The sequence below is a fragment of the Prunus mume genome, linkage group LG2, assembly GCF_029339155.1.
Source record: "Prunus mume cultivar Tortuosa linkage group LG2, ASM2933915v1, whole genome shotgun sequence".
In the NCBI taxonomy this organism is placed as follows: Eukaryota; Viridiplantae; Streptophyta; class Magnoliopsida; order Rosales; family Rosaceae; genus Prunus; species Prunus mume.
Window position 1 is genome coordinate 33,635,204 of NC_142699.1, and position 23,381 is coordinate 33,658,584.

Sequence of the window (23,381 nt, forward strand, 5' to 3'; positions counted from 1 at the left end):
GTCTACGTGTCGGCTACAAGAAACATGCGTGTGACAAGCTAGAGCGGGATCTGCCGCCACGTTTGGACACAAACAACCAACGCCGTCATTTAAAGTTGAGTGGGCCCCGCACTATATCCATTAATTTCATACGTGTCTGCCAGCGCACGCGTGCACAACATCAATCCAAATTACAAAGATACCCATACTCCTAGACCCAGATATGCAAATGTTTTGAGGGTAATTCAGTAACTACAGAGCTCCGAGGCTAGTTACACCACGTGGGAATCGCCGTCGAAGACCTGCCTCCTCCTCTCGTCCCTAACAGCGTTAAGAGCTTGTGACTTTCCAAAATTCTGAGTTCTTGCTTAGGGTTTTCAGAAATCAATCTTCCGATTTATTCAGATCAAAGACCCCTTAATTTTCTAGGAAGTTTATTTATTTTATTTCATTCCCCTTAATTTACTTTGGGATTTTGAATTTCTCCGCTGAATTTTTTTTTTCGGGTTTTGGGGAAAAGAGTTGATGGTGCATATGATGAAATCCGGAGATCTCCAAACGACGCCGTGTACGGAAAAGGTGCCGGTGAAGTTGGAGATGGAGGACGCTTTGGAGGACGAGCATGGCCCGCTCAACAAGCGTCCCAAACCCTCCCCTGATTTTCAAGAGGTTCGGTTTGCGGTCCTTTTCTTTCTGTTTCGTTTGGTTGCTGAGAAAATAGCTAGGAAAGAAAAATTACCTAATACTTAATTGGATACAGCTTATTTTCGTATTAAATATTTCTTGCTTTTGTCATTTGCTTATGGAATCTGGACCAGCTTGAAATTTTTTCTGTTTTTTGATTTTGCATGTATTTATTCGATGAGAAATTGCGGTTCGGAGAAATGAAGATTTAATCTTGTGTTTTTTTTTTCCATGTGATTGTCAATAGCTTAGTAGATCTTTTGATTTTGTGTCATAAGACTCATAACTCAAGATTGAAAATGTTTCTGAAGACATAAATTTTTTGGTTTGTTTGGTTTGAGGAGGGGTATAAATTTGTGATCTTGTATGTATTTATTCATGAAGTTAATTAAGATCTCGCTTCCATCACATGGGATGTTATTAACATACAAATTTGAGCTCCCTTAGATTAGGTGCGTTCTCTTAACTTTTGGGTGTTGCCTGTTCTGGCACTGGGTTGGAATAATTAGGAATTCGGCTTGTTTTGAACTACAATTATTTTGGAATTTCATTTGTTGAAATGTTGGATTGTTTTACTTGGGCTAACTTTGAATTTGATTATTTTTTGAAATGTTCTCTTACTTTGTTTTGTTGATTGAGCTGCAGAGGAGTGTTGGGGATAATGCATTTGCTGTCCCACCTTCACAATACAATCCACTCGATGAGCCTAGCCCTTTGGGTTTGAGGCTAAGAAAGAGCCCGTCTCTATTGGAGTTAATTCAAATGAAGCTTGCTCAGGGGGGTGCTTCTACAACTGGAGCTGTACAAAGTGATAATGCCAGCTCTGCAGTTAAAAAAGAAAGTAAAGCAACTGCTGCAGTGGGTACTACGGATAAGCTCAAGGCTTCAAATTTTCCAGCTTCACTTTTAAGGATTGGGGGTTGGGAGGTATCTTCACTAGTTTTTAAGTTATTTATATTTTGATATTGTGAGTGAATATGTTTGGGCCAAAAGTTTCTAAAACCACTTTACTTGGTGGCAGTATAAATCAAGATATGAGGGAGATTTAGTGGCGAAGTGTTACTTTGCTAAGCATAAGCTTGTTTGGGAAGTTCTCGAAGGTGGTCTCAAGAGTAAAATAGAAATCCAGTGGTCAGATATTATGGCTCTCAAAGCAAATTGTCCGGATGATGGACCTGGTACTTTGACTGTTGTGGTAATGGCTATGTCTTTGCTTTCCTATTTTGTCTTTTTATGTTTGTATGTATGTTTCTCAACATGATTATGTTGTGTCTACGTTTTCAACCTGGTGACCCCTTCTGTGTTGCAGCTGGCTAGACAACCTCTTTTCTTCAGGGAGACTAACCCTCAGCCTAGAAAGCATACCTTATGGCAGGCAACAGCAGATTTTACTGATGGACAAGCGAGCATTCATAGGTAAAATCCGATTGGTGATTGCCATCCTTACTCTAACATTTCCTTTTAGAAAGAAAGCCTGAATATTAGTTTGACTGATTTTATAGTTAAGCTAAAAGTTTAGTACCCTTTTTTCTTTTCTCTTGTCATGCATTTACAATCATACTTTGTTTCTTCCCTGCTCCTGAAACTTTTTTAAAAAATGTATTTTTTGGGGGTCTCAGATATGTTCTTTTTTCCGTCAGTGGTCTCAGTGATGTTGGTTATCTCATTTTTGGAGTAATTAGGGAAGACAAAGGAAATGATTTCTTGGTGATATTCTTTAGCGTCTAATTGTTGAGTGCTGTTGGTATTCGTTGGCTTTTTGTGTTTCTTTTTACCCTGTTTTTATTCGTGTCTCAGGTTTTCCACCTATTATTGACAAATAAACTATGTTTTCCCAAATACTTGTTAAATTGTTAAACTGGGAGATGTTGTAACTGAAAATACTCTATCTTGACATGGATTTTTAAATAATTAAATTGCATGTTTGAGACATGTTGTGAAGAGACATTTGTTTTCAATCTGTTTGAAGCTGCATCAGCCGCATGTTCAGTTGATGCTGTGAGATTTATGCAAAAACTTTGGCATTGTGGTTTTATAGGCAACATTTTCTGCAATGTCCACAAGGACTGTTAAACAAACACTTTGAAAAGCTTATCCAGTGCGACACGCGGCTTTGTTTCTTAAGCCGACAGCCAGAAATTGTTTTGGAATCACCATGTTTTGAACCACGGTCTTCTGCTTTTGAAGATCCAGAATCCAAAGACCATGGTTTTGATCCACTGGGAAATGGTAACGGTTCCTCCGTCTCTGGGTTCCAAGATGTAGCATCACCATCTGCCAGTCAATCATCTTCTTTGAAGATCGATCAGCAGGATACAGCTTCTATGGCATTGGAACATCAGTCCAGAGAAGCGCCTTCCCCCAGCTCAGGTATAATGAATGAACTTGGCATTTATTTCTAGCAAAATATTGATAAGGATCACCTTTCGTTTTATTTGCTTCTCAATTTAATTGTTCTGCACCTCTTGTACCATGATGTTAAACAGCACCTGACTTTTATTTTTTATTTTTGACACTCGGAGATGGAAATCTAGACTTAAGTGGTACAATGGGCAAGCTTATTGGATGTCTTAAATAGTATACACATCGTCCCTTTCTTAATTGACACTTTTAATTCAAAATTGTAGAATTCATAAGTACTAGATTTCCAGATTACCCCTTAAATCTCAATGGAACTTGTTTGAAGAACGGAAACTCATGAGTAATAAGGCAGGGAGCAACTCTTTTCGTGCTCACTTTCTCATCTATTTACAGGCTATAGTTTTCCATGAAAGTCTGGTTATTTGATTTGTTAGACATATCGTTCAAATGATTGTCCATATATAAATTTTTGATGCTAGTATGCCATTAGAGGTGTCAGCAGTCAAAGTAATTTGCATGGTAGATCCATTGCATGGCTATGAGTGCTACAATTAGCTGCATGGCCGAATGATTACTGACACCAGTTAATATTTTTTCCAAATTTAAAGAGGTCTTTGGAAAACTTGTTTGTTGAGGACCTGCTTTTTTTGAATGCCGCTTAATATTTTAATGTATCTTACTTTGTTGTTTATATTGTGAAATTCTTAAGCTTGTGCAACTCCACACTTACTTTATATATTATCTGTCTTGCCTGTAATTCCTGTGGACATTGTGTGAAGGTTAATAGAATCTGTATGAGGTGTATAAAAGGACAATAACCAACTCAAACTTTGTTTGATATCTAAATTTGAAATACCAAGACTTGGAAAAAGTTTTTCCTTTCGAGTTGTGAAGTTGTTTTTCATTCAAACATTGCTTTGAAATTTGGTTAGAAGCTGATTTGGTTTGTAAACCCTAATTCAAGGATCATTATGTTATGTTCATCGAGTATGATCTTTTGTTTTATAATATGTTTGTACTTTGAGGGGAATTAGTTTTGTTTTCAGATTTAAGCATGACTAGATGTGGCACTTACTGTTGCCCATTGATCACTGAATCACTGATTCACTTTCTCATATTAGTTATGGATGCTCATGCAATTGAAGGAAATGGAAGTTCTGGAGCTGTTGATTCCAGGGGGCCGAAAAATTGTGTACAAATGAAAGTGCCTGGGCTTCATCCAGCGATGTCGATGAGTGATCTTGTGAGTCACATTGGGAACTGTATTTCAGAACAAATGACTTCTGGAAATCCGTCTTCTGCTGACCAACAGTCAGAATACCAGGACATGCTCGAGGACATTGCACAATACCTGCTCAGCGACAATCAATTTACAGCAGCCTCAGATGAGAAATCCCTCATGTCAAGGGTCAATTCTCTTTGTTGCCTTCTGCAGAAGGACCCTGGTTCAGTTCAGAATATGGTTGATGGTGAAAGTAGTGGTGAAGGACAAGATGGTGGAAGTGATGCTCAGCTTAATCATACTCCAGATAATAAATCTGGAGCCAATACAAAGGATCCTGAAGATGATACGAAGGATGCTTCTGGTGGGAAGAAGGCAACAGGCATGTCAAGGAAAGACTCCTTTGGGGAGCTGCTGTTTCATCTGCCTCGCATTGCCTCACTTCCCTCACTTCCGAAAGTCTTGTTCAACATTTCAGAAGAAGATTGCGAGAGCCAAGCCAGATAGATGTCTTAGTTAACATTGCAGAAATCGGCAGCAAGCAAGCTGAATAGAGAACTTTTCTTCTCCCTCCCTCACTCAACCGTCTTTCGCACATGTACCCGCGGTGAAAATATGCTGGCTGTTTAATGATATTTGCTGTCACAAAGCTTTGCATTATATCTTGGGAAGTTTTGGGATTCGGAAATTTATATTGATGAAGAATCCTAAAATCTGCCCAATGTAAAAATCTACCGATTAGGTGTTGTGCGTAGTGTTGTACTCGTTTGTTCCCCTCCATGACCTATAAACAGCGTAAAATATATTTCTGTTTGTAAATTCTGTTAACCAATTAAATGTCAATTAAGGTTTTGGCCGCCTTTGGTGCTTATTCAGTGTATTTTCTTATGATTATCATATGATTATCCCGTGCGAAGTGCGAATTATGTTAGGTAAAAATTGCACAAGTAATTTGTATGAACCATCACCTAACATAATTTCACTCTCGTTCCTTACAACGTGAGTTTTATTATATTAGGTACGACTCATTCAAGACAATGGTGTCCTTTAATTACACTCTCTTATTAAAAAGAGAGCACTTTTTGATTTATAAAATTACATTTGGGGGATTTGTGTGTGTTCTTATGGCTGTAACTAGGTTGGACCCTAGGTTGCCTACGTATCCCTTTCGAGGGATACCAAGCCACTCATAATTCTTTGGAGAATTTTGTTGGACTTTCAAAGAGTGAATGACCCATTGAAAGAATTTGTGGTGTGAAATTATTTATGGAATTGGATGAATGCGGTTGGACCAAGGATTCAATTTGTTTTTGTGCTTTTGCTGTTGCATCTAGATTGAGTATCTAGATTGCCTATGTACCCTTGGCGAGATCAAATTGAACGTAGTTCGAAAATTTGAGTTTTTTGTGGTGGAGATTTGTAGTTCTTGAGGGTAAACTAGGAATTTTGTTTGGACTTGTACATGAGTACAACCACCACCACTCCCCACCACCACCACCACTCCTCCCAATTACCACATCCACAACCAACACCACCACCTCCTCCTCCCCACCACCACAATCATCACATCCTATACGTCGGAAAAAATCACCAAAGTCTGTAATAAAGTAATACAAATCCATGAAAAAATGTAGTAGGAGTTTATAGGATTCTCCCAAAGTCCATGTGGAATGTACATGAGTACATAGAAATCCATAAAATCTATCACTTAATTAAAGTCTAGCAAAATTCTCTGAAATCCTAATTGAATAGGATTTTGAAGTGAAGTGCGGAGACTCCAAAGTGGTGAGATTAGTAAGGTCACTTGTTTGGCTAATTATTTTGTTGATGGAATTTGATTGGGTAATTTTTTATAAATATGAAATTAGTTTTTGTTGTTGTTCAGTTTATAATTTCTCTCTCCCGATTTTCATCTGTTTCTGTCTTCTTTTTTATTTATTTATTTATTATAATTATAATTATAATTTTTTATGTGGAGATATTCTATTCAATTTTTTTTTGGGGCTAATCATGTGTTCGATTCTTGAACTTAAATATGAAGATGAGCTACCTAGGTCAGAGATCAAAGTTAATATATGAACTTTGATATAAATCTTATATTGTGGTTTTTTTTTGCTGTCCAACGTATGTGAATCACTGCTAAAACAAAAAAAAAACAAAAAAACATTTGTGAAACAGGTTAGTTTGACCATATGGAACTTCCACACACCCCAAATCCCATTTCTAAGTACCTCATCCAAACACAGTGTTAACGAATTTTATGTAGTGTCCTGTTAAACCCAAGAAGCCTTGAGGCTCTTTAACCCACAACACGAGATATGCATGTTTCTATTGTAAATTTTAAACAAGTTTCTAATCGATTGCATTCATCAATTGAACAACGATTGTTCCCACTATGAACTCTTGAATGACAATGTTTAACCCACAAATATTCCTGCGGCTTAACGTATGACAATACAAGTATTTAACACAAATTTTTAGAGGTGAGAAGTTTTAAGAGAGTCGGAATGAGAACAAGGATAAGGGACAAGGTTTTCTTTGTGTATTCCTCGTATATTGTTCTTCTTTCAAGATTCCCTAGAAGAGAGAAAAAGATCGATCCCCTTTTTACAAACATCACACGTTCTATTTATAGGAAGATTAAACAAGATAATTTACGAGCCGGTCATCTCGACTCAGAGTTGAGCCATCCATGTCACATCAAGTCTGTCAGGTGACAGACTGTTGAGGTTCACCCATGTCCTCTTCTCATGATGACTTAACGTTTTTACTAGGGGGCGAGTGTGGGCAGAGTAGCCTGCCACACGCTGTAGTAGTCTCATCTGGTTAGGTGATGAGTTAGGCGGTTCACATGTGGCTTTTGAGAGGACATGGACACACTTTATGAGGCGTGGCAAACTCGTAGTTAGAGGAGGTCATGTCATCGGTGTGCGAGATCCATGTGTTATTCCAATACTTATTTAAGACCAAAAGAATAACTTAAAAAACTCATTAGTACAACCACATCAGAACTTTTGCAACTGTATGAAAGAATTTATTCACGTACATATGTATTAGGGCATGATGTGTAGCCTCATATGTTCACCATCATACAAACATTCAAATTTCAGAAATTACTAGTATTGCTTTTATGCATGAGAATAATTATATACATGAGCACTATATCTTAAATTACCCCAAGGTTTGCTACGTTATTCGTGATCTCTTTGTCTCTCACTTCTCCTCCCTCTCCTCCCTCTCATCTTCTCATCATAAACAAACACCAAAGACATGGTTCTTTCTTCCTTTAAACTTTCTGGGTTTCTAGGTTGCTTGCTCCTTTGTCTATCTTTCCTTTAACACACCTTCTAGATCATGAAAACGAATGTAAATTTCAAGAATTTCAAGGAACTTTAGAATGGGGAGTCTCAGGGGTGGGTTTCGATGTTAAATTGTAATTTTCCATTGCACGTGCGACGAGTTCTTCTTCTTGATGCTTACAAGAAGTTGGTTTTCATTTTCATCTTGTTATTTGGTCCTTTTCTTTTTCTCTGTGCGAGTATTGCAATTAATTGGAAACAATATCAATATATTGTCTCCAATTGCAGCCTGCACATATGGATCATATCATGACGGGATTTGAGAATTCCAAACAAGTTTGAAATTGGAGAATTGGAGCCTTTGATTGGGATGGTGGAATGACATTGAGGTTTGCCTTGGGATAGGTCCAGTCGCTGAGTGAGGTATACTGGGCAAAGAACCACACTAGCCCGACGTTGACGAGAAAAGAGAATGAGTTCCTGGAGGTGGGAATTAGGAAGAGACTAGCAAAATGAATTTCATTGAATTAATAATTAAATGGTATTTCAGGAATAATAGTGGGTGGAAAAATAATATTATGTTTTTTCAAATTTAAATGGTGGGTGGGAAGATAAGGTGGATAAGAAAATTGGATAGGGGGTGCCAATCTTGTTTGACAGGGACATTTTTGTCTTGATTACCCCTTGAGCTATGATTCCTGTATAATTTAACCCCCTCAACTAAAAAATCAGCCAATTTACCCCCTTCGACTAATTTTTATCACCAATTTCACACATGCCGTTAGATTTTATGAGATTTCATCCAATAATCCGTCAAACCCAACCACATAAGGAGCACGTGTGGCCTATTTGGAGGGTATTTTCATCATAGTATTCATCATTCCTCCTTCCTCTTCCTCATCTCCTCCTTAACCCTAAGTCTCTTGCTCTTCACTTCCAAAACCCCAATCTTCCTCTCCAATTCCCTAACCCACTTCCTACTCTCAGATTTGGCATTCTTCAAGCTCTTAAGCTCTTTCTCCAAGCTATCAATTTCAGAGTAATTAACCCTTTAAAAAAGCCAACACAGGCCTTAACGTGCAAACCTAATAATCTCAGGTTTAAACCCCTATGACATCAATGAGTGAAAGTTGTATGGCCTTTTAAATAATTTTGTAGAAAAGTAGGTGGAGAAACTAAATGGCATCACTGACAATTATATAAAAAAAAAAAGAAAAGAAAATATACACACTTCATCTTTGCCGTGTCCCCGAAAATAACCTTATCTTGAATAATGCTTTCGATTTGAAGCCGGGTGTACCAACGAGCATACTTGTAGATAAAGACCCCTATTTAAAAAAGAAAAAAAAGAACTAATATTCACATTTTTTACATATTCATAGAAATGGCTATTATATACACAAAGCCAACAGTGGGAGGAGAAGATTAAATTCTATTGCATCATCAGCTGTACAGAGAGCAAATCAAGTTCCATTCTCCCACGAGAAGGATTATAACTGTTTAAAGTAATATCCGTATGTACACTTGGAATTCTTCCATCACGTCAATCTGCCTAAAGCAGGGATCAGGAAGGAGGTGAATGAATGGTGGTATCAGGTAACATTGCTACTGTCACTACGAAGTATTCACAACCAAAAGGGAGACCATAGGGGTTCGATCCTGAATTCAAGGTCAACCGGTCGGTCCCTGTGTCAGAGGTTAGCTCGTACTCAGACCGGGTTGAAGTAGGAGCCAATGGCTTCACAGTCTGGCGTTCGATATGCACAATTTGTCCAACAATGCAGTTAGGTTGATGTGGGAGATGATCCGTAAACAAGGCCACAGATTCAGCTGAGAGGTAGTAGTTTGAGCAATTCCGATTGATTGCCTCGTAATGCCCAGCTGTGTTAAGAACAAAGGCAGCAATCTCGTGAACTTCCAAGCGGCTGAAAGATATCTTCTCCTTGTTTGCCTGCAGCAAAATTTAAAGTACAATAACAACCTATTAATTGATCATTCAACCAGAACAGAATTCAGTCATGGTTGATGCCTAAGTTCACTACTCACTAAACCGTAAACAGATGAAAAATTGTAATCCAAAATCTTACAGTAATTAAGTCATTAAGATGTTCACTACCAGATCTGCCGGTAAAGATTAAGACCATTATGCAACAGAGCATAATAAGATACAAGCACAGGTGTCTTGTACAACAGGTAAGTCAAGAAAACTACTAACAAATATATATATATATATATATTTTGAACAAAAAATCCCAATATCAATTACCTGCTTCTCGAGTTGATGCTTTGTGTACAAAGTCTTAACCAGATCCTTCTTATCTTCCAATTCTTTTCTAAGTTGTTCATTGGCAGCTTCAACCTTCGGATACTTGTCCAGTAGCTCTTCACGGTGTCTTGACAAGAAACCAACTCTATCTGCGAGGACCCGAATACATTTGCGAAACTCAACAGTACCATCATCTTCATTGTCGTTAATAGAGCTGAAACAAATCAAAGCCAAAACTACTATCATCTCCATTAACAACAATAGAACTAAATACTCTGTATTGTTTTCCCTTTTGACGCGAGTGTAACCAAATATTCATGAGATGGAAGTATCCATAAAAATATCCACTAAACATAGATAACCTTCCCTCCATTATAATGTTTATTAGTTTTATTTTCCAATGCATTTTTTAATCTTTTAGTTATTTTATTGAAATGTCCTACTGATGTAAAACAAACTTTTAAAAGGCTATCAAGGTTGCATGAGATGTAGTGTAGGAAATATAGCATCGATGAGAATAATAAACTTTAAAGGCAGATAAAACAAGGACTGGCGTAACAAACTTACTTTCCCAGAGATTGTGCTAAGGTACGTAGCGATTCAGCAAAACTAGCCACCCCACCCTGAGCATAAACACAGTTCCGAAGTCTTTCGAAAAGGCCATGCATTTTCACAGCAGAAGCACGCAGAGCACTATACTCTGAGGCCCTGCGATCAGACGCACAAAGATGGGTTTGAGCTTCCTCTCTTGCCTCATGCAAACAATTCTCCAAGTGAGCACAATTCATCTGGCAACGACAAAACATAATATACAATCAGAATACAGAGAAGTTAACAAATAATAAAACAAAATATAAGCTCTAATCACGGTTCTGTGGAAGTGCTTAATTAATGCAGCCATCAATCACTCGATGAGACACCGTCAGTCACAATTCATCTTGCATTTCTGTTGAACTGGGGATCTTAAAACGCTTTCATGTCTGCAGTACTATTGAGTTTCTCAAATGGCTACAATTTTCACGACACCGTCAAGGAATTGACATACCATGATAAATAGTTCTCATCACTTTTTTGGCCAACTATTTTATTTTTAACCCTATAAACCCTTCTAACAGTGACGATACCAGAACTTGACTTTTGAAGGTTGCTTCATTAAACAGCTAACTGACAAGACCAAAAATTGTAAAACTACATAACCCTAAACATAAAAAGCAACATTGAAGCAACCCGCAAAGAGCATCTACAATAGAGGTATAAAAAGAATATTATACCAAAAGAAAAAAATAGAGAATGGTAGAAGTCATGAGAAAGCAATGTAAATAAAAAGATCCCCCCACCCCCTCTCGCCCTGCCAAAAAGAAGAAAACAAAAAAGTGGGGGCTAGGGCCCCTGCTGGTCCAATTCTGGGTTAAACAGATTCCATATAAATTGAAATATTTATATGGGGACTACAATAAGTATGTATGGATAACCTACTGGTCATAACCCTAACATACACTCTAAGGATTTTGTATCATTCTAGTACATTAAATGCTCTTAAAACCCTAGTGAGATCTTGTGAGCCAAAATATAAATCAAATGACACTCTTCTATTGTTGCATTTGATATCTATCACAACGTTCTAGTTCAGTGCCAATTTATAGGGTAAACAGCATAATCATAATCAAACATTTTTGTCGTACAATAAAAAGGTAGAAAGCCCTAGGGGGATGAAAGTCAACCATTCTTTGTAAGGAAAGGAAAACAAAAGGCCAAGGGATCATAATCTAGCATTTTTAAATACTAACTTCTATCAAGAATACAAAAATGAAAATATACTTTATCCCTCAAAAGTAAATCAAACTAATCAGCAAAGCTAATTGGAAAAAGAAAAAAAAAGAACTATTCAGAATTAAAGAAAAAAAAAAGATGATAGGGATCTGCAGGCTGCCATAGACGGGTGCACCAGAGAATGAAAACCAATATTGACAACAAAGGATGAAAAGACTGTAAAGAACACTTTTCAACATGTAAAACAATAGTTGTCATATGATATCCCAACTGAAAAAGGTTCTATGCTGAGGATCATGAAGCAGGCTATTTGTAGAAGTATGAGATCTTGAAGAAATTCATGGCTGCATGGGACAAGATACAATAATGGGACTTTGAACTCTTCACATAACATCACATAACCATCTCAGATTTTGAAGGAAGAAATTAAAGCACAAGGTTGCAAAACCTCAAATGGGAGCACTATCAAGGATGACAACCTGGGCATGAATGACGTCATGGGGTATTAGCCATTCAAGATTAACAAACTGTTTCTTTAATTATCATTATATTTTATTTGGGGTTCAAGGGTATTATCAAAATCATGGGGTGTGAAAAGAGATTATAAAAATGTTTTGAAGTTAAATACAGGGTGAGTTAATAAAGTGTATGGAGAAATAGGACAGGTGGGTGGAAGCAGCACTCCAAAAAATAAATGTGGTTGATCCACTAGTACCTGAGATTCATCAAGTAGTTTCCGATTTGTGTCCAATTCCCTCTTAAGCATCGCAACATCCTCCACAGCAGCTTTAAGCTTAATTTCTGTTTCACTCAACTGGTTTGACTTATCTGCAAGTGCACTTTCCAATTCCAACAACAGTTCAGTACTGACTTTGTTGTCCAAGCCTGGCTCAATTGCTGTTTCACATGGTAAGACATTCAGAGGTTCAGGCATGCTTTCAGCAGTAGAACTGTTTGTCAGTGACATGCCCAGCTGCCCCACCATCTTATCTTTCACATCTTTACCCCTGGCTAGCATTTCTTCACGACGTAGCTCTTGCATTGATGAATCCATTTGATGATTTTGTACTGCAGAAGAATCCATCATATTTTCATCTCCCCCATCTCGCATTTTTCCAGGTTGTGCATTGAACAGACCCAATTTTGTATCCAGAGAATTTGAGATGCAAGAAACCTCATCCATGGGCTCAGTATTAGATAAGCAAGGCATATGGACTTCTCTACTACCTAACATTTCTTGCTTGCAATCATCAACCTTATCAGACAAAAGGGCAAATTCAGAGGCATCCTTATCATTTGAAAGCTTCTGGCCTTGCAAATACTGATCAGACAATCTCTGTTCCAGTTCTTCGATGCGTTTCTCATATGAAAGACACTGCATCTCCTTCATCCTAAGCATAGATTGCAGATGCTTTCCATATTCATCTTTCAGTTGCAAGGCTTCAGCTGTCTTCTCTGCAGCATCCTTCAATAAAATTTCCATTTTACTATCATCCAATGATTCATAGTCTACTTCAGGCCAGAATGAACAAATCATAGCAATTGCAGAAGCCAGGTCGGCTTTCAATTTTGCATTCTCAACTTCCATCTTACTAGTTCCAGCAATCTCTACCAACTCACAGCCTTCAAGTAGCTCCTCAGAGTCATATTTCTCATGGTTATCCAATGCAATCTCCCCAACCTCTGCTGAATGACAACTTTCATTAGACATAGAATATGAACCTCTAAACGAACCCTTGGAAGACAATCCTGCCAAGAACTCAGGTGCATAACGGTCCAGGTCTGAAATGTCAATATCAAGCAAGCCAGTATCAAAAGGAGCTATATTGACATCACACTGATTGGGGGTATCATATAATCCCATGGATGCTAATACATCCCTGGGCATGTACAAAATGTGAGCTTTCAGAAACTCCTCCCGTCTCCTAACCTCAGCCTCCCTCTTTGTCGCAAGCCTTTCAGCCAACTGTCCAGCCATCCCCATATAAAGCTTCAGGGAAGCCTTTCTTCTTACTATTTCTGCTAAGCAGGCTCTATATGCAGGGCCGATCCCCCGAACCAACTTTAAGTCCAAAAATAGATCCTCCTGACGCACCATTGCCTCTCTAAAAACAGGAAACTGTAACTTTGCATCTTTGATGATGTAAGAAATATATGTTATCTTTTGCATATAATTATGGACAAAGATGTTCATTTCATTCTTTTTATCCTTGCAGAAGTCCAGCAGCTTGGAAATTGCACGATCACAAGCCTGCATCCTAGGCAGGTGATTTTTGTCATGGACATCATACATAGGGCCTAAGGCTGAAACTGCATCGTGAGGACGAAGTGACGAAGACAATTGGCAAGACAAGCAATCATCCACAAGTTTCTTGACAGTATTTACATCTTTGCTGCATAAATTATAATCAGTTGATTGCATTAGTAATATTCTAAAAATAATATAACTAATGCAACAATTCAAGGCAGAAAATTAAATATCTAAGTGCAGCAGTGAAAACACAAGTGTTATCCAGAATCTCACGATTCCAACTGATGAGGACATCTTTGTTAAACCCATTAGGATTTACAAAAGAATGAGATGGAAGAGGAAATCATTTAATTTGGTCTTTAAATCTAGTAATTTTTTTTATTCCTGCGATTAGTTTCTAACTTGTTTTCTAAGTTTCCAGATTTCAGTAGGATTTCTCGTTTTTCCAGATTTCCAAGTCTCTTATTTTATTTAGATTAGGATTTCTTTCCTAGAATAAGTTTAATTTTCCTTTTCATTCTAAGGTTAGATTATTATAAATACCCCTACTGTGTAATTCAATATGGAGGTTAGAGTTGTTGAGTTATGAGAAAAGTTTATTTTCCAGAGATTGGAATTCTTGGTGTGAAGCCAAGGTCGGGTGTGAAGCCCCTGGAGTGATTCCAGACCTATCTTTATCGTTCTATTTTCTGTTTTTCATTGTTCGCTTCCACTACTCTACTTAAGCCTACAATTCACCCATATCCTACATCACCAACTGGCTTAACTCAAGCAAAATGAGAAGCTTGGTTCCAAAGACCATAACATTCAGAAAGCTTTAAATAGTCTTGGAGGTTTAGGAACTGGTATACTTCTTATCTATTATGATAGGACTCCACTGTTACAGGTGACAACTACATCAGATTGCTAAAACCACCACATCAAATGTCCTCACCAAAAAGAAGTTCAGGCATATAAAAATTTACAAGAATAATCACTTCCTGAATGTTATGATACTCAAAAGGATAGTCACTAATAATAAAAAGTTCCTCTCATATCTTCACAACTTTCCTATCCCTGTTTGTAGGTTGATGTACGTAGTTCATACATTGAAAACAAAATAGATGGAATCTTGTTAGTAAGTCTTTAGAAAGTTTTGAAGCTAAAGTATAGAAGGAAGTTTATCTTGTGAAAATGATAAAGTGACTTCAGATGAAAACTCCACCGCCTTATGACTTTGGAACCTAATTCATCTAGTTCAATTACATTAAGCACTTACCTAAGTGGCAATCGTTTGCTTAAAGAAAAAAAAAAACACAAATGCTCGCAAGTTTATTTTCCACTCCTCGGCATGAGCGTCTACACTAACTCCCTTCTTTTCAATTCCATCTACTGGTACTGTATACCCCAAAAATATGGGCACTCAAGCTAAGTGGTGTAGGATATGGGTGAATTGTAGGCTTAAGTAGCAAAACAATTAAAAACAGAAAATAGAACAATAAAGATAGGTGTGGAATCACTCCAGGGGCTTCACACTAACAATTCCAATCTCTGGAAAATAATTTCATCTTTTCGTTTTAAAAAAGAAAATAAGCCCATTCAGAAGGAAACTCCAAAACATTCCAGAAGGACTCAGGCAAAGGAAATTGGACAGACAAACAAACAAGATATATATACTGTACATGAATATGACAACAAATGAAAGGAATCTAACCTCAAAGACTGCATTATACTCTTTTGTTCAGTAATATGTCGCTGGTGCTCCTTAATCGTCAGATCCAAATTCCTAATAGGCAAAGAAGCCCTATTAGAAAACAATTCCTCGACTTTTCGCTTCACCTCACCAAATATCTGCTTGAACTGTGAAACCTTATTCTCAAACTGCCTGTGGGAACTGCTACAACTCTCTCCCGCTTTCCTCAAGTTCTCTTCCTTGACAAAATCCGATAAGCACTTACGAGTGGCAGTCTGTAATGCAGGGTGAAGCTTGATGGATCTCAGTTTGTCTACATCCCTCCCAAGATTCACCAAAAGATCAGAATGAATCCTATGTTGCTTGAGAATAACGCTTCATGAACTCTGTGTAGTTTTGGTTTATCATCCTATAGTATTGGTCCAAATTGCCCCTTGCAACCTCCACTGCCCTTTCTTGAACCTTTTGCTCCCTCCAGAGCCGCTCGCAGTTCTCATATTTCACTTGGGTACTAGTGTAAATTGCATGACCCTTGTGGTAGTGGTACCTAAATTGCCTTTCATAAGAAGGCAAAGCTTTCAAAGCAGGGTCCAAAGCATCATCCAAAGGGTGAGGGTCATGTGAAGCCGATGGTGATTGGGGTTCGGCAATCTCAAGAATATCAACTTGCTCAGGCAAAGGGAGGGATGAATTAGTTTGCAGTCTTGCTTTATTGAATATAAATACTTCCCGACCATCAGCTGGAAGCTTATAATCTGAAAGTGGCCGGTGTGGCTCAAGCTTCATATCCAAACACAGAACAAGCTGGTCATTGAGATTAATCCCCACCACAGATTCAATATACCGCATAACTGCCTCTACCGGTGTGGTGTCCTCACAATCGAGCTCAAATGAGTGCCCATTCTCAGCAATATGCACCAAAAGCTTGCCCAGATTAACCAAACCTTCAGTGATGGTAGAACTCATCTTATCCAGAAAGTAATGACTCTCAACCACAAAGCCCCAAGCAACACAATCAACACCACCTTATACACAAAGTAATTTCTAAGCCCAAATGGTTGAATAAGAGCTCACCACCAGATATGAAACAACCCCAAGAATTTGAATTCCGCTACTTTTCCAAAATAACCTGCAACCAAGTGGAAATTCCCGATTTTTAGATCTTAAGCCTCGATAAAACCCCAAATTATCACAAACCCACCTCCAAATTTAACCAATTCTGAACAACCCACAAAAGATTTTATCGGGGAAAAAAATTAAAATCAATGATTGTACCCAGCATTGACAACCTAAAACGCAGACTTTATTTTGATCAAAAACAAAAACGCGGACTTTATATCAGCAATACCGACCACTCAACTTCAATCCTTACAAAACCCTAATCAGTACGAACCCATAATGAATTCCTCAAAATTCCCCCGATTCCAAGTGTCCCACGCAAAAAATCAGACCCCAAATTCTTCACCGACGTACCACCAAATTCATCAACAGCAGCCCAAATCCCAGCAGAAATCTTCTCGAGAAAGCCCTCAAATCCTTCACGATCACCACCGGTCCACCGCGCAAGCAAAAGCCAAAAGCCAAACCAAATATCGAGTAACTAAAGATTCGACGACTTTGACAAAAGAGCTAAAGCGAAAAGCTTGAACTGAGAGGCCAAGATGGGTAATCGAAAGGGATTTCGTCAAGAAAGGCGCTTTTGAATACTGTAGCATCAGCACAAGGTTTCCACGAAACCCCTTGCGATATATATTTTTACGTTCATTATTATAGCAGTCTGCCGTCTACGTTTTCTCTCCCTCTTCCTTCTTCAGCAATAATAATAATAATTATTATTATTTTTTACTCTTTTTCTCTGTAATATATCTAATATTTATATATAAACAAACGCAGAGAACCTTCTGCGGGAAGTAACCACCGCGTAAGCTTAACTCTCTCTTTTTCTCTCTTTTATCTGTCTGTCGCTCTCTCCTTCTCCACAATAAGTTTAGAAGTACAGAAAAGCAAAGACGGCAGTTTTATATCCAGTAGGAATGAGTTTTTATTTTTTTTATTTTTTTATTTTTAATAATCTCTTTTTTTAGAGAGATTCCATAGAAATAATTAAGGGGGTGTATTCCGTTGAATTTTTTATTTTTTATTTATTTTTCTTTTACATACAAGTGATATTTCGAGTATTAAGAGGGTGTATTCATTCAGTAAGTTGATACTTGGGGAGGGTGATTTGAATACTAGATATGTACAAATCCAACATACTCAAATTTTAGGTCAATTGGAAATCGTTACATGAGTCGTTTACTAAAATCAACAACGGAAATTGCCACGTTCATCTTTGAAAAATCATAACAACCTACATGCACAACCTAACTTATTTCCCTGAAATTATACGAACAAAAAAATCCGAGCTATCCCTCCTTTTGTGAGTCCTAAAGAAAAACTTCACAGAGAGGCGTTTTGAATAAGAACCCACCTTGTGGTGATTTCTTCTGAATAATGCTTCGATTGAAGTTCTCCATCACCCCTTTTAGGCATTCTCAAACAAATTTTTCTCTCAAAACTCATTCTCTAACACTACTCATGTTCTCTAAATTTAGGTCTACATCGTCTTTGACGGAAGTTGTTGCAAATCACCTAATTGTTCTTTTTCAAGATTATTGTTTTCGTTTATTTGTTCACTCTTATGCTAATGTAGATCACTAGAAACTATATTTTCCCAAAATCTATTACGAATGCAGTGATGAGTGTGGTAACGATGACGCTTCTTCAAGTGGTGGTGGTAGGGTTCACTTAGGCTCATGGATTATTTTAGGGTTTAGGTTATGTTGGGTATGTGGGCTTTATTTGGGCTTATGGTTAATTATGGTGATGTGAGCTAGTAGTTTTAATGCGGCTTTTGTCCGCTTTAGTTTTGTTTTTAACATGTTATTTTGTTGCCCTATGTGGATTGGTACTTTCGATGGCTTGTTGATATCTTTGATTGTACTATTAAAGTTTATATTTGATAATAAATAAATAAATTAAAAAACTTATTTCCCTGAAGTTTATAGAGTTAGAAATATTGGGATGTGTAGTTTCCCATATCATAAAATCAAACCAAAATAAAATTAATATCTTTTTAACACAAAAGCCTAATGGGTTTGACCCTCACGAGTTGAAGTGTTTCTGGCAGTGCAAAATGAACTCCCACCTCTTCGTCCCATGAGGACAAAATCCAAAGATCCTAAGAAATACTATTTTTTACCATCATGACAATGGTTATACTACAGAAAAATGCTAAGAGTTGAGAAAGACCTATGAACAACTTGTTTGCCAAGGAAACCCCAAGATTTCTCATTTCGCATAAATCCCCCAACAATGGATCGATCCACCAATGGTAGGGTTGACCTCCATAAACATAACAGGGCCCCCAATCCTACCCATTTCTTGTGGCCACACCCTTATAAGGGACTCCAATTGAGCGCGAAAAGAATATGCTCGACATGCACCAAGTGTTAGAAGGCTTATCCTTAGGACAGGGCATCGCTTGTAAACACCTAAATCGATGTTGGGAACCATAACCTTCAGAGAGGAGGAAGCAAGAGATGCGGTAACTCTACATGATGATCCCTTGGTCATCACGACGACCATCGGAGATCATCACGACGACCATCGAAACTACGATCTTAGCCATATTCTCATTGACACATGTAACTCATTGAACCTACTCTTCTACCAGGCTTATCATGAGCATATATGCACAACCTTAGTAGTGTAATGAAACTTGTTGCTACCATTTTAGTCGGACTCGCAGAAAATAGTCTACTCTTATGGGGCGAGTCAGCACTTACTTTGGTTAAATATCCCACCTACGGCGAGGGTACTTATCGCCGCTTAAGAGATGTTTAGCACCTAGCAAAGGAGACTTGGTCGTAAAGGAGCTACACGAAGGTCTATGTGGATTGCACTCAGGGGCAAGATCACTTGTGCATTGAACCTTAAGGCAATGATACTTCTAGGCGACCATGAAAACCAACGCTAAAGAGTTTGTCCGAAAGTGCAACAAATGCCAGATCATGGCGACAGTCCGTCATTAACCTCCCAAACCACTCACGATTATCAACATGCCCTAGCCATTTGCCCAGTGGGGGATTCAACTGATCGGGCCTTAAATTAAGAGAAATTGAGGAGTGAAGCATGCCATCATAGATGTTGACTACTTCACCAATGGGTGGAAGCCAAAACTTTAACCACCTTAACAGAACAACAGACTATTGTAAATTTCAGATAACACGAAAACATATTTTATTCCAAACACAAATTATACTCGCAAGTGCACAAGATCAATCGTAATTTAGCATGGCAAGTATAAGGTCACTCCCACTAAGATTAAGTTTAACTTCAAATTAATTTAACCTAATTCACTTCACAAAACACTCTAACTAATCTAATTAATATAAACGAGAAATCAAACATATAGCATTCTCACGTAAACACATATAGGGTTTCTGAATGAGTGATTTAATAAACTAAAACAACGAAATTAAAGGACAAAACGAGTTGAAAAATCAAAGCACACAAAGACAATACATTCAAATTGATGAAAGCACTAGGACAATGAATTCACCACTAGTAATGCAATGTATAGCCTCTTATTCACCTACCTATTAACAAACCAATTGATGTTGCCGCTTTGTTTTCCTTTTCATAAATTAACTATGGTATTTAGGCTAACCTAAATATTTCTACATGCAATTCGCCTATGGTATTAAGATCAATGAACACCTCAAACAAGCATGTAAACCCTAGGAGCATGGTATTTACTCTAAAAGAATTACAAATCTTAATCACAAGAAGTAGCCTCAACTTAAGTATGGCATTTACTATAATTTTCAGAGCCGGTCCTAGGTTTTCTAAGGCCCAGGGCAAATTTTCTTAAGTGTGCCCTTTTATACAAATTAAATACTAAAATTTTAAAAATATATTTATTCACTAATTAATTTTATTAAAATTATAAGAATTTACAAAAGATAAGGAAGAACACGTGCCTCATTAAAATCTTATTTAGGAAAAACCCAATGGGACAAAACTCCAAATGAAAGAAAAAGAGTACCCCACATTGTAAACGTTGTATTCAAAACACAAAAACTACATATTTGAGTCTACATGCTTCCTCCCCAATCTCTGTAAGCATTTCTTGATTTCATCAATCTTCTTGGATCAAAACTACCCCAAACTAGTGGATTATAAATGTTCAAATCAAATTTGATTAGGGGACATTCATTTCCATGGCAAGGTTCATCAATATTTTCATTTTCATCATGGAAAAGTTCATCAATATTTTCATTTTCATCTAGATCACCAACTTCTTCATTCACATCATTCTCATTTTCTGCTAATTCTTCCAATTAAATTGGTTGTTCATATTCATTTGGTAAATCTCCATCTAAATTTTCAAGTGAAACATTGGTTTGTTTAACAAAATATTTATTCAAAGATCCTCTTAAAATTTGAGCAATTTCTTATTATTATTATTTTTTTTGTCTCTTGAGATTCCATAAAGTTGTTTCTCAGGAAATATTTTTTAATTTTTATAAGAAACACAACACAATAAACAATAATGAAACTAATTAACAAAGAACAATAAAACCTGGATTTTAAGCATATTTTCTTCAACTTGAAACTTCTAATTATAAAGAACAAGAATCCCAACCAAGTTTTCTGTGGAATCAAATAATAAATAAAAAAGTTAATAAAGATATGTATTACAATTTACAAAAAAAATTGCATCTAGATCTCTATATCTATCTAAATAAAAATAAAAAATTACCTTCTAGCTTGTGGATGATTTGTTTTCCAACTCTGCGTTGGAGAAGACGAGAATCACCAAAATAAATAAATAAATAAATTGCTTGCGTTATGAACTTCTTCGTTGAACTTCTTTTTTTTATGACTAAGAAGGTCTGTTGATTACTTGATTTCCCCATGTTTTTTCGATCCTTGTTTTATATATATTATATAATTAATAAATAATAATTAACTTTGCTTCCTTCCTCTATACGTTTATTGAGATTGAGAGAATATTAAAAGTGGTTGGAGATTGATTTGGCTTCCTCTTTGGTACAGGTACGGTTTGGCTTCTCTCTTTTATTATTATTATTATTTTTTTTTACATACACATACGCATAGGCGTTAAAAAACAATTGGGCCCCCCTCAACTTTGGGCCCTGGACTGTAGCCCTGTTAGCCCTGGCTCAAGGCCAGCTATGCTAATTTTCATAAGATAAACTCAATTAAAAATCTAGATGGTGATCAAGCATTAAGATAATCAATCAAGTTATTAAACACAGTGATTAAAAATCCAACATCAAACAACAATCAATACATAGACAAAATAAGAAAACTAGATTATCATACTAGAGTTGCATTATGCCCTAGCAAAAGAAACTTAATTACACATAGTCATAGAATTCGGCATAAGTTACATAAGGAAGAAACAATAAAACCATATTGAAGTTGCAGTACTTTTCTGATAAGCTTATATTTTATATGCATTTTTGGGCTATTTTACCTATTTATTTATTTTTATCCTTGATTTAAATTGTTTGTTTTAATTTGCTTTGTGAGATTTGTGAAGGAATTGTGGAAATAAGAGAAATTGAGCTAAAAAGGGGTAAGAAGAGGAAGATTAGAGATTAATTGGAAAGAAGCCAAATCATTCATTTCACATGGAATGTTGTCAAATTTCCTAATTGAAGATGGTTCAAATCTGACCATGTCAAACAAGGAGAAATCAAGAAGACCCTAGATTAATAAGTATCCTATTTTTATAATAATTGTAATTATACCTTAGATAGGTAGGATTTCTAGTAATATAAATAGGGAGATTCATCCATTGTAAAAAGATCCTTACACACTTCATACTCATAGCCAAAACACCCTAAGGAGAATAGGAAGAGAGCTCACACAACCTTGGTGTTCTACTTGGAGAATTCGGTGCCTCTCATGTCTTTATCAATCGTCATGTTTCCCATTAAATCCTTCATGAACTAATTTATTTTTACTAGGACTACGATGTAGCCTAGCTATGAATACTCAAATTCTTTGATATTGTTATTTTATTTAGGCTTATTTATGTACATGCCCCCTATGCTTTCAAACTTGTCTCAGATTATCACTTGGGCTTTGAGACGTCTTAAAATACCCCCTACACTTTTAAAAACGATCTCACATTACCCATTCCATCAGTATTATAGACGTTCTGTTATATATTTTGGGCCCCACTTCTTTTCAATCCTTAACATTGGAGAATAAGGGTTTTTCAGCTTCATAAAAGGGGAAATGGGGTATTTGGGTGAAAAGGGCAATTTTGGAGAAGAAGGCTAGGGCTTATCAAAAGCCTTTTCTTGTAATGCTTCATGGGTATGGTGGCAATTCAAAGTGGCAATTCATCCATCAAGTAGGTTCACTTTCTCAAAGTTTCAATCTGTACATACATGATCTATTGTTCTTTGGCAAATCCTACACCAACCAGAAAGGACAGAGGTTTTCCAAGCAAAATGTGTGGCAGAAAGGTTGAAGAGATTAGGGGTGGAGAGATTTGCTGTATACTCTATAAGTCATGAAGGGTATGTGGCATATTGGATGGTTGAGATGTATCCAAAGTTGGTGGAGAAAGTTGTGGTTGTGAGTTGTGGGGTTGGGATGACAGAGGAGTAGAAAAGAGAGCAGATCAATAAGGTTGGAAGCAATGCATTGAATCTCCTTGTACCTGAAAGTGCTCATGATCTGAGGCTCTTGGTGAATCTGACAATGCACAAACTTGACCCTTCTAAGAGGGTCCTTGATATTTTCCTTCATGGGTTCCTTAATGTGAGTCTAAAATTCCTCCATTTTTATAA

At 37.0% G+C, this 23,381-nt stretch overlaps 2 protein-coding genes across 3 annotated transcripts; one reads left to right on the forward strand and one right to left on the reverse strand.

Annotated features, from left to right (window-relative positions):
- Window positions 1–262: 262 nt before the first annotated feature.
- Window positions 263–5,117, forward strand: LOC103323388 (ATP-dependent DNA helicase). Of its 2 annotated transcripts, none has more exons than XM_008225382.2 (6): window positions 263–648; window positions 1,309–1,590; window positions 1,685–1,858; window positions 1,973–2,079; window positions 2,702–3,033; window positions 4,146–5,117. In XM_008225382.2, the coding sequence occupies exons 1-6, from the start codon at window positions 505–507 to the stop codon at window positions 4,751–4,753; spliced, it is 1,647 nt and encodes a 548-aa protein (XP_008223604.2). In that variant the 5' UTR covers window positions 263–504; the 3' UTR covers window positions 4,754–5,117. The 2 variants fall into 2 exon arrangements, with proteins under 2 accessions (XP_008223604.2, XP_008223605.2); XM_008225383.2 differs by having other exon boundaries at window positions 4,170–5,117.
- A 3,888-nt stretch (window positions 5,118–9,005) lies between these two features.
- LOC103323390 (autophagy-like protein) lies at window positions 9,006–16,607 on the reverse strand. Its single transcript, XM_008225385.3, is given in 7 exon segments — window positions 9,006–9,139; window positions 9,141–9,496; window positions 9,812–10,025; window positions 10,379–10,599; window positions 12,297–13,974; window positions 15,526–15,866; window positions 15,868–16,607. Coding segments are annotated over 7 exon segments (3,507 nt in total). The 5' UTR covers window positions 16,471–16,607; the 3' UTR covers window positions 9,006–9,045.
- Window positions 16,608–23,381: the final 6,774 nt, after the last annotated feature.